Raw genomic sequence first — 12,649 nt, 5'->3', positions numbered from 1 at the left:
GCTACTCTGCCTATCTTTTTTCGATACTAAAATCAAATATAAAGATGACAGTATTTTCTAATACACCCTTATTTAATTCTTCATTTTTATGGTAATCGAAACAGAGGTAATATTTTTTTCGTCGCCACCATAATTTCGTTTTTTTTTGTTTTCGACTTTGTCTTTCTGTTCCCGACAATAAAATCGTATAATAATAAGACAGTACTTTTTTACACATTCTTGAGTACAATATTTTATGACGGATCCCGGAGTAAGACTTCCAGATTTTGTTCTTGGTGTAGTGTCAGGTGCCCATCGCTACTATAATTTACAATGTCTTTGACTCCGATCGGGCGACGGCGGGCTTGGCTTTCATGAGCATTTCGCTTTTATTACGTGCTGGCATATTTCCCGAACATTGTCGTACGGGCTTCCGGGGGTGGTTCGCTGGTTTATGGGGCGTATACGCAATCCGGCGGGAGATTGCTTAATGAATTGTCAAGACAAAGGGGTCCAGAAAGTTCCCCAGCGAGCTCGGGTGATTATCACACGATTATCACACGTCGCACACGCTGCCATAATATTTAATACAAAGTTTAAATTATAACAAAGGTTGGCAGTTAGCAAAAGTTTCATCCGCTGGCATTCCTTTTAATTTATTTCACTTCTAGCCAGCCAGCTGGCAAATGAGAATGAATGCGAGCCTCATTAGCAGCCAGCACATGGATAAACTTTTGCCAGCATGCGAGTACACACACCTCCATCGATGCATAATCCGGTTTTCAAAGGAGTTCCTTCGAGGATGTGTACGAAAACCAAAGTTTATCCCTTTTTTCACTCGTGGGTATTTTATTTTTCCCATTTTCGGAGCTGTCTCCTCCTTTTTTTTTGGCAGAACGAGCAATTTACGTGCTTGGTGTGGCAGCCGTAAAGGATATGAGGGTGATACGGATCTAAATACTTGTTGTGTGGAACGGCAAAGTTGTGCTCATCTGTTCGCACGTTTAACTTTCAATCGAATGTAAATAATGAGTATCACGTAAGTTGGCTGCCGACGAGATGGGATTGGGATGATTCGACGACATTTATCGCAGGATCACGTTGTCATCATGTTTATGTGCCGCACATTTTCCACGCAAATAGCTTTTTAGCTAATTTATAAGCAGTTGAGCATGTTTTTGCAGTGATTTACCGAACATTGATCCAATTTTAGCTAGAGGCCAGGAATTGTTCCTCATTTTCTCTAAATGCTTTCGGTTTACAGAGGCCACAGAATTCTGGGGAACAGCCTCAATTGATGTGAGCCAACCGCAGGTTGACACTGACATTTGTCGCCGTCATCTGTCAGCGGAAAATTGTCTTTCTGGGCTTCGCTCTTTCCCCGTTTTTTCTCCTTTGACATTTGCATAATGCATCACGCATACGCCGCGTTGTGCAATCTAATTGAATTATTAATCTGCACTCGACAAATCTTGCCTGCATGCATAAAAAATGGGTTTATGTTCGTTCTTTTCGCGGAAAGCCCCTCCCAGACAGAAGTCCATTGTGTTTTCGCGTTCTTGGTCGGAATTCCTCATTTTCTAGTCGCTCGAGGTAATTCTTTGGCTCGCCATTGTTCGCAGACTTTGCATAGCAATAATAATAAAATATTAATAGACTTATTTGTTATTGCTGCTGCCATGTGGATTGCGCCCTCCATTCAGCAAATCGCCTCTATTGTTATCCCGCCGCCCATTTATATATAAGATTTCGCATTGAACCAGAGGCTTTGGAATTTGCGCAAATTTCCGCCAGCAATTTGTCCAAATCAGTGGGCGGGTGGGACGTGTCGGGGGCGTGGCCATGGCCCGATGGCCATCGATAGCCAGGCCAATTGAAATCAAGCCCCTCAAAGTGTAATTGTTTGCTTGTTGGCGACTATACAATTTATTGGTGTGAAGTTGTATGCTCTTTCGCACTGCCCAGCAGCTTATTTTAAATATATTTTGATGGATTTTTGCTTTAATGGCATTCGAATGAATGGAGGAAAAATATCAACAAACATAAAATATGAATAAGAAACATTTTGTATTAAAATAAATTTCTTCTGAGTCTTAAGACCTTTTTTTAGGCAAAAGCATGTGTATAATTCAAACAAATGAAAGGAAAATTTACAAAAAATACAAGATAAAAACAATTTTCTATTTTAGATTGAAATGTTTCTGGAGCATATCTCTATTTCTCAGAAAGCCTAATAATAAATAAATTTGTGGATATTTTAAAGAATAAACTGCATTTATTTGATAGAAATAACATGATGAAAACCATACTTTAATATCCTTAAACAAAGTGAGTTCTTAGACAATAATTTGTAATAAAGATAGCATTTTTAGAAATAATTAATTTTTCTTGTATTTTACATCAATTGTTTAATTAATGTTAAGTTTTTTTTTAATTGTGTCCTGCTTTTATACAAAATGTTTTTGATCAAACTCCTTGTAATTGCATAAACTTAGTTCCCAAGTATTTAGCTTGTAATCTCAACACTCAGTTGTGTGTTAGCTGTCAAGATTTAATTAAAATGTTGTTCCTCTGATTCTTGCTGCGGAATTTACAAAGATTTCCCCCAGAAAATGTTGCCGTTAAGATTGAAAAGCACGGTCTGAGTTTGGCGGTTGCACTCGGTAATTTTCAATTAGATCATGGCCACACAAAGCCAGGAGTCGGAGAAGTGGACTCGGATAAATGTCCCCAATTTCGCCTAATTAAATGTGTGTGACAGCTGCCTGCCATAATCACGGGGCTAGCCGCAATATAAATGAGCTGGGTGCGATGCTGGCTCCCCGATTCGGGTCACGAATACGTGGGGTACACCGTATAAATATATATATAGAAACCGCATGGGACACGGCACACACATGCCGTCATAATACCTCCACTGAAAGGAAGGTGCATCCGCATCCCGATCCCGGGATGGTTCAGGACCATTCCACATTAATCTTGGCCACAAGAGCCACAATGTGTTTGTCTAGGTGTTGCCATTTAATTGCACCTTCCACTCTTTTTCACTCCCTTCCACAGTAGCTCGCTTTTTTGCCCTGCTTGGTGGAGGGAGGAAGGAAAAGCAAATGAAAATAGCAGGTTATTCGTGATTTTTACGTTTACCTCTTTCATTTTAGGGCCAGGTGAATGGGGCTAAGGATTCCCGATGAGCAGTCAAAGGGATTCGGTATTCAGTAAGCCCAAAAAGGCTCGCTGCTGATTGACCATAAACCCTGCTTTTATTTGCTGGCGCTAGACTATGTGTATATGTTTGGGTCCCTTTTATATTTTGGTTGCCCTTTTCAGCCATTTTTTATGAGGCTCTCCTACTCGAGCTGAGCTCTTGATATCGGTGGCTCGGCAATGACACAAAAGTGCAGAACGATTACTCGTGACAAGTCAATTTAATGGGGCCACGACCATATAAAATAGCTAGGGTCATGTCAATCATCTGCGCCGGGTGTGCAAGCGTGCTAGGCTATGGCCGAAATACAATCAAGATAATCGACTACATTTTTATGGCTGAGAAATCTGAGTCTTGCAGCTGGGGGATTTTTTTCAACACTGTGAATAAAACTATTGAAGGTAAATAAATTGTAAATAATTACATAACATAATTTTTAAGCACCATCGATCTTATGGAATGCATTACAAGTTCGAACCCTTCTATGATTATTTAATGAAGGTGATCCATTTCTATCCAAAGGGTTTTGATATTTAAAAGTACTGAGGATCTAATATTTTTATTTCTACATTTTTTTCAGTTTCGATGATTTTTTCATGTGTAAGAAACTTTCTTCCTTTCTACAAAACTACCAGTAACTGAATATTTTTTGAAATCCTAGGGATAAAGTGGGTCCCTCCGCCATTGAGACCAGTGTGAAAGTGGGTGGGAACTTGACACGGCTAAGAAAAATCCACGAGATATGCTTCTCTCTGCCATTCCAGTTGCCATTTTTTCTACTTTCAATTGAAACAAGTGCAGTATGCATTGATGTATCTGTATTTACACTCGTGTGACGTATGTATACGCGTATCTGTGTGTCCCTGCAGTGGTGTTTGTGTGCAGACGACACTTGTGCAAGTTAACGGGATGTTTGTGTTAAGCACACAACTGAGAACCAGTGACTGACATCGCTCACTTGCCAAGTTTTTCACTCCTTTTCAGTGGAACATCGGAAAAAGGAAAAGATATGCCTGTGGAAAAAGTATATAATCGATGCTACTACAAGAGTGGGTTGTGGGGGCGATGGCGAGGGGTATCCTGCAGATTAAGCCGGATGGTTTGAGTGATGGGAGCGATGGAGACTGCATTTACAATCAGCTTAAGAGCCCCGCCCGCCCTGTGTTGCACAACATCGGCAGCTATAACAACAACAACAGCCCAGCGGAGTCATCTCCTCTTGCAGCTAATTATCCTGACGTTGACAATCGGCCCCAGGCAAATCAACAAGGCAATCTGCTGAATAGCTGCCAAAACAAACAATCGCCGGTCCCCCGAAAATTGGCAGGCAATAGAGCAGCGATAAGGCAAACAGGACTGCAGCATTCGATTTACCTGCCAAGAAGCACACAACGGTCGATTGGAGGAAAACAATCGGGCTTGGCTAATTATCTTAGCCATTGAGTTTGCTTGGCTTGTAGAATGAACTTCTGAGACTATTAAATATTGTTCATATAGCACTTATGTTAGTTTGCCTTGAATGTATTTATAATCAGTACACTTGAAACCGATTACACAATTACAGCTAGTAATCTTAGTGTGACCAAAGCTCTTTTTAAACAAATAATCGATGAACAAATATAAATACAAAATCTAATCGAATAACAAATATAAAGAAGAAAACTTAAATATTGACTATAATTGACATAGTATACCAGTTCATAAAAAGACGCAAAACACGGTTTTAAAATCGAGTTAAGAAAGATAACTATTTTAGAATATTTTGGTTATTACTCAGATAAATGAGTTGTTATCAAAGTGTAATCAACAAAGCTATTACCAAGTTAATCGATTTACAAAACCATGTAAACGAAAAATATCAAAGGTAAAAAATATAAAAACTAAAATATTTTATCTCCAAAATATAGAAATCTGTCAAATCTCCGGACAGCTTATCATCCTAACTTAATTAATGGTTTAACGATCTTGAAAAAGTAATCAACTGAAAGTATTTCCCAAGGATGTGCCACATGACCCAAATAAAATGAATTTTTAATAACGAGCTGCCATGGCTGGAAGCAGAAATAGTAAAGTGGTTTCCCTGCTCCATGTCCATCTTTGGGTCACTTTAATTATTTACCCGTCGACAAACTCGACAGGAGCGGTCAGTGTCCGCCTTGAGGTTAGGGGTAAATATTAGTATCTCTGTCGGGTCCGAAAAATGCCAGCCACTTGGCAAGTGTGAAAAGCCCGCTCGAGGGAGAGCCAACTTGTTATCCATCATCGCCCGGCTGAGGAATCTAATTAGTTCATTCATAATTGAGGGCACGTTGCTCATCTTGGGGGAGCACTCCTCCGGAGGAGGGAAATCCCTACTTAATGTCACACGCTCTTCCGCGCCATCAGGCGCTCATTTGCATTTAAGGCCCATGCATAGATGCTGGGGCCCTCAATTACGACAGTTTTGACAGGCAGACACATGTGTCGGCGGCAATTCTCCCCTTCTTGACTTTCGACTTCGTTTAATTAAGCCGAAATTTCAACAATGAAGAGGAGCGCGCACACATGACAGCTGCCGCAGGAGCAACTCCTTCTCGGAGTCCTGGAGGACGAGCCCCGCTCTCTGCCATTGTCAACGGGCATTGACAGCCCAGACAATGGCCCGCAGATGAGAGATAGCCGAATTTCGCAATTGTCACTGCAGTTAGCATCTGCTTGAGTGTTCCTTGGCAGCCACCTCACCTAGGAAAAGCCCCCATTTCCCATTTCCCAGTGCCACATTGCATAACGAGGCAGCAACTGCTAAGCAAAACTTTAAGTTCTGTTGCAAAGTTTCCGTAAGCAAACAATAAATATTTGCTAGCCGCATAAATCAGCTGTCTAGGCTGTAGCATTATCGCTCCTACGTGAGATCCCCATCCCTTTGGAATATAATTTATATATATCCAAGGGACGCCCACAGCACTTCTTGTTGGTTGTAAGAATTTTAATGTATGCTAAACAGCAGGGAGCAGCGACTTCGGTTGGTTTTGCCCAGCGAACCAAGTCAGGTTCATTGCGCCCCAAAAACCCATGGGCTGGCGAGGCGTGTGGGCAAAGTTCAAAGTGCAGGGAAATTGAAAATTTATTATTGCACTGAACCAAAAACGAGAAAATTGCGAATAGATTTTGTGGCTGCCGACAAGAAAATCACGTTGAAAGCCAAGGGGAAATTGAAAGTGCACTGAAGGAATAAGGGAAGTTAGGAAGTACATACATAAAACCTTACAGAGGATGGACATGCTTCTAAGAATGAAATTTTGTATTCATTTATTATCTCTAAATTAATTTTTTAAATAATTTAGAAAACAATGTTAACAATACATACCTTAATACCTTAGTCAGTGGTCCAAGAGTCGTTATAACCTCTTCAAGGGTATTAAGCTCACACTAGTCTTAAAAATCGATGTATAAAAATTAAAACAAATTTAAAAGATTCAAAAAGTAAAAAGATAATTTTTTAATCCCTTTTTGTAGTGCTTTGATTGCAAATTTCTTAAACGTTCGACAAGGAAATCGCATTATACACACAGCAGTGCTCTGTGAACCGAGAAGGAAGCCGGGGCCTGGCAGTTGTGTGTGTGTTTTCCCCAGGACCTTCGCTCCATTGTTGCAGGGTTTTCGGTCTAGTAATTGTAGCACTCAATTAACAACTGTGCCGGGCCCGGGGTCCTGCGGCAGAGGTTCTGTTCTATGTTGCGCTGCTCTGATGTTTGTTATCGTTGCCATTCGTGTTGCCTCGGGCGGAAGTGCTCGAATGACACTGTAAAGTAAGGTAAAGTAAAGTAGAGTAAAGTGTGGCACTCGGCGAGTCCTTTGCTGCCGCTCGCTTATTATTCAGCCTGTCCGCTCGTCCTTTCCACTTGTAAATCACACTACTTCCGCCTACCCAGACGGCCAGACAAAGGACAGACAGTCGGACAGGTGGGCAACAATTGCGGCCTTTGTTGCGGGCCTGCCAACAGGTTTTGTGCCCCATTATTGTAGGGCCTCCAGGTGTGTTTCGTGTGTATCAGGGGTGTACGCAGCTGTATGTAGGTGTGTGTTGACGTTTAATCAACGCATTGTGCCATTTAACTCGGCAAACAAAGCCAAGCACCCAAGTGCTAGCCTGGTATTCCTCTCAACCCACTGAAGTCCTACAAAATACATGTCCTTTGCCTCCCAGGATCCTCTGGCTCTGCTCCTCGCCAACTATTGCAGGCCTTCGAGGAACGCGGACCACGAGCATTTGTTGTCCACTTTTATTGCCAATTAAATGCAGTAACTGCTGTCACAGTTGTGCTCCCTGCCCCTTCCGCATTTCCCATTTTCCCCGCTTTCTCAGCTGTCTAAATTTTCTTTTAGCACACACTTGGCAGATGCCTTGTTTATGCCTCTCTTTGCGCGCTGTTCCGTGAAAGCATCTAAATTTCCGCTCTTAGCTCTCGGATTGGATTGCTGGAACGGGTTTCGAGGGGGTGGGACTTAAAAATACTTTACAATACATTGTGTAAACTGGCAAGGATTAAAGGGGAGTAATGATATAATGGAATTAATAATTAATAAACTTTGTGTAGCTTTAAACTGTTCTAAAATAATAATAATCATGTTTTTAATATTCGATCTCCAGAGATTTTTTAATGGATGGAAAAGTGTTTTAGTACAGATTAAGTATTATTAAATTAAATAAGGATTGCGGGAAAATTGATAACTTAATAAATTAAATTAAATCTACTACCTAGTTTCGTGTAAATCACTATACACCTTTAAAAGGAGTTTGAATACAATTTGACAACTAAAATAAGTGTGCGAGCTACCATCTGTATATTTGTTGCTAATAAAATTTTATGAGCCAAACTTAAAGCAACATTTTAAATGACGGAAGTTGGAACTCCCAGTCCACCATATTGGGTGGAAATTGGCATTTTATTTGGGCTCTGGCCCTCCGATGGCGCAGATCGGCGGGACACGCCATCACTTCCGGGCGTTAACTGCTTTTTAATGATGCCTTTGCCGCTAAAGAAGCGACATGAACATAAACATTAACATCAGTATAATGTTCGGCCGCATTACTGAATCCGTGCAGCAGCTGCTGGTGATTTTAATGAAAATTCACTTGACATGAGATGGCATTTCGCGTGATTTTTATAATCTTAAGTGCCTTTTATTGTCCGGCTCACTTTGCTCCTGATGTGAAGCGCCAATTAATGTTATTTACTGCTCGCCTATGGTCCATTTCACGTAGCAGTCCCTTTGCGTAACCCTATCCTTGTGTACTTAAGCGATTTGCCCGACTGGAGGAATCAATAGGGCTTATGAATAAATAATCGCACTTTAGTGCGTTTATATTGCCGCCTTGAGCGCTAGTTGCCCTTATCCAGTTAAATATTTACGCAATTTAACTAATGTTGCCGAGTGCCCGTGTTTGCCCTAATCTAAGCATAAATAAATTAACCTTTGACAAATAGTTGGCCCTGAAATTGCGTATACGTCCTGTAGCGCGGCCCATAGGAATTCTACATTTGTGGCATTCCACGACCGCAGTTTGAGCCGATTAAGCTAGGGTTTCCATTTCAAACAATTAGCAACTTTAAATTTATTAAGCTGCTTACGCGCAGTACACACGTGCAGCGAGAACAAATTTAATTAAACAAAAAGTTTGGGCCGAAAAGGGGAAAGCTGGAGAAGTCTGAATGGCAAGAGGGAAAACATTTATACGACGTCGGCAGTTTAATGTTTGAATTAATTAATTGCATTTGTCAGCGGTTTCGGGTCTGCTTTTGAGCATTTTATTATGGCTTTCATTATGGCTATTTGTGTGTACATTCCCGTGGCAATAAAGCACAAAGGCCACCAAGTGGATGCGCGACCAGCTGCAGGCACTTCGGATCCTTCGAATCCTTTTTCCCGGGCCAGGATAATTGCAATGTACCCTTTCGTATTAATTAATAAATTCATTTACACAGCCCAATTATTCGGGGGCGCGTGTGAGTGGGCGGTTTATTATACGAATCGAGTAAATAGCCGGAGCCACCATAGCAAAGGCAACCGCCGGAATGCCAACATGTCTGGTGGCCCAAAAGCAAAAGAAACCGCAAGACAAATTCCTACTCAAAGTTGCCACAAACAGATGAATAGATAGACACACATGAATGTGGCGGAAACAAGGGAAAATTCTCAGGGCGACGCTTAGTGAAACAAATTAATTTCATTACGGGCTCTGGCAATTTTCTTGAAATTTTGTCAATTTTAATTATGAATAATGCCAGAGCTCCTCGTGGGCTTCTTCAAGGGGCTTGCGTCCTGCGGTCCTGCCACAGATGCCACAAATGATTGATAGTTTTTTCGTTTGGCCAGGACATGCGTGCCACAAGCAGCCAGGATGACGGCAGCAGGAAAATGAATGGAGCCGAGTTCATAGAAAACCAAAGCAGATGCCAGCTAATTAAATTCGAAAAACATTTCACAAATTTAATTAGTCGGTGGGAGGAGATCAAAGGCGAGAAGAAAGCCGCAATTCGGCTGTCTAACAATAGAGTTAGAGGTCTTTTTTATCACTATTAGAGAAAATACCTGGTTAGGTATTATTATTATCTATACTAATATTTTCAATATACATAATTTATTTTTATTAATGATATTTAAAAAGATAACAGTAGAAACTAAGCAGTTAATAATTTGAAAGATAATTGAAAGTTTGAAAGGTATTTATATTAAATATAACACGGTTATTTTTAGCGAGATCAAATTATTTTTCATAAAATTAATGCTTTTTGATAAAATAAAAATATATTGACGAAATTGGCGCAAACAATATAAATATTTGCGTTGGTTAATTAAATGTGATTCTATAACTTTATTTCATTTTCATGCTGACTCTATTTTAATCAGATAATGTTAGGATAACATTAATTTATGACTAACTTAATTGCAAGTGGTGGCCTTTAACAGTGATAATAAAATGATAACAATATGATAACAGCTTACAATACTACCTACTATATTTTATACATACTCAATTCAGTTTTTTATCAACAGAAGGGATAAAGTTATGTAAAAGTCATATGTGAATCCGTTTTCCAAATTATATATGTTCAGTCTAATAATAAAAGTGGATTATTTCTTAATACTTATTATCTTCTATGCTCGCCCTACATACTTTCCACCATTTAACAAGCCATTCCGCACTCGTTCCATTGCAGCTGACATCGTTCTACAATGAGAGCAGCTGGACAAATGCTTCTGAAATGGATACAATAGTTGGTGAGGAACCGGAGCCGCTGTCACTTGTGTCAATTGTAGTTGTTGGTAAAGTAAATGTCGTTGAATGTACAGCAAGAGCCACCCACCACCCACAGCCACACACTGCATAGCACCACCCACCAATCCACCAACTCAACCACTTTCACCGCTCTCACGGACACAACAATTATCTGTAAATTGCATGTCGCATGTGACAAACACACATCACCCGCACACACCCACTCACTCGATGTTCACCGGCCCATAAAAGTATGCTTTCACCGATCATTGTTGGGAACGGGAGTCGTGGGAATCGATGGCCGAGCTCGATTGCGGGTGTGATATTCTGCTTGGACTCGCCGCAGGAATCTTCCTATCGGTGCTGATATTCCTCTCGGTGGCCGGCAACATCCTGGTCTGCCTGGCCATCTACACGGAGCGCAGTCTGCGCCGCATCGGCAACCTGTTCCTGGCCTCCCTGGCCATCGCGGACCTCTTCGTGGCCTCGCTGGTGATGACCTTCGCCGGAGTCAACGATTTGCTGGGTGAGTATCGTTATCGCAGCCCCATCCCACGGGGACCCCTAATGCCCTGCCATCGGCAGCTCTGTCTGGTAATGGAAAATTGCAATTGAAATTCGCTTTAGACAGCGCTGAAATTTATGCAAAATGCTGCAGGCTGTTTCAGTGGCAAAAAACGAGGCGCTTGGAAACCCACAAGGGTGTTGCTCCACTCAGCCATCAGCCGCGCACCACTCGAGCCCATTTGACATGCCTGGCAGCGCTTAAAGCCGGATTTCATGTGGCTTTGTCAATGCCTTTTAAAGTGTCAGCTGCACAAGTCGACGCACGAGTTGCCCGTCAGGAGGGCAGGGTTTTCCTTTTCCGAGTTTCCCGGCGAGGGTCCATTGTGATTGCACAAGACTTCCCCCGAGCCGTGTACCAAAAACGAGGGCTGGCTTTGCATTTTTAAAATAAATAAACGCCAGGTTTATGTGGGGTAATAAGCCAGGTTTTATTTTAAATCCCCTGCAATATGAAAGAAATTCGAGAACAAAGGAAATATAAAGCTGAGATCTTTCAACTTACTTTTAAATTTTTATTACATTTTCTGGGTTTTCTTTCTTTATTAAATGAAATTAAATATTATTCCTTCTACCAAATATTTGCAACTGTGAATAACCTTTGAATTTTACCAGTAAGGGGGACAATTCTAAGAATTACCTATGCTTGGGTGTTTTTATGATCTATTCCCTTACTGAAACTGTTCCGCTGACCCTCGCCACCCATTCGGTGGACAAATGGTTATAGTGAGCCGAACAGGAATTTCATTTTATTCCCGCCGTGCATCTAGTGCCGGCTAACATGCAGATCCCGAGTGCAGCCACACATTCTGATTATTTTCCATTAGCCATTCCGAGAACGGTAGTGGCAGTCATTCCTTGAGATATCCTGCCAGCGGAGCTCTCCCTGACAAAGTTTTGCCGAGCTGCAGGTCCTGAAAGTGGAATGGCGAAGGCCCTTTCGAGTGCCCCCTTCGACTGCCGTTTATGGGTGCATTTTATTAATTCCAGTGGCGGCGGCGACGGAACCTCGAGATGAGGACTTGACGGGCCAACATTGGCTAAGTAAATAAGAGGCAAATTAGGCGAGAGGCGGGCAAAACTTTTCCAAGGAGGAGGGAAGCGGGTCTGAGGTAATTGGGGGATCGAGGAGCCGGGCTAACAACGTGTTCCGGTTCAGGAAACATGCAGCTGACATCCATGTGTAAGGACTCGCACACACGCGGCAAAAAAGTGGAAAATCATAAACAGCAAACAAAAGAAGAAAACTGCGAGCTTGTCATTTGATTCTGAAAATGTGAGCAGAATCCGAAGCGATGCGATGTAGAGAAGGGATGTGTGGAGTAGAGAAAAGAAAGCTGAGGTGAGGAGACATATGTTATACATGCGATGCAGTGGAGTAGAAAGGGGATTTTATAATAGAGAATAATAAAATTAAAAAAAATAATTAGATAGCTAGAAAATTGTATTATTTTATCGCTTAAAAAGCTTGCAAACCCTAGAACACTCTTCAAAATGATCCCGACAACCTAATCAAAAATGAATTTATAACATGTTAGACAATTTGTGCAAAAGCTATAAATTTAAACCATAAATTTTAGGGATACAAATATTCTTCAACTTGTAAGCCCCCCTTGAAAAATCCCCCATACGCCTCTGCC

General features: G+C 41.4%; 1 protein-coding gene across 2 annotated transcripts in view; it reads left to right on the top strand.

Moving 5' to 3' along the window:
• LOC108032143 (dopamine receptor 1) overlaps positions 1-12,649 on the top strand; it is a 29,745-nt gene that overhangs the window by 1,467 nt on the left and 15,629 nt on the right. The window contains exons 2-3 of one of the 2 annotated variants that reach the window (XM_017105982.3): positions 10,387-10,447; positions 10,792-10,971. In XM_017105982.3, coding sequence (XP_016961471.1) covers positions 10,387-10,447; positions 10,792-10,971 — 241 coding nt within the window. Of the gene's footprint in view, positions 1-10,386; positions 10,493-10,791; positions 10,972-12,649 lie in introns of both variants that reach the window. The other variant, XM_017105980.3, reaches the window with a different exon arrangement.

Source organism: Drosophila biarmipes, chromosome 3R (genome assembly GCF_025231255.1).
Source record: "Drosophila biarmipes strain raj3 chromosome 3R, RU_DBia_V1.1, whole genome shotgun sequence".
NCBI lineage: Eukaryota > Metazoa > Arthropoda > Insecta > Diptera > Drosophilidae > Drosophila > Drosophila biarmipes.
This window is presented reverse-complemented; position numbering and strand designations above follow the sequence as displayed.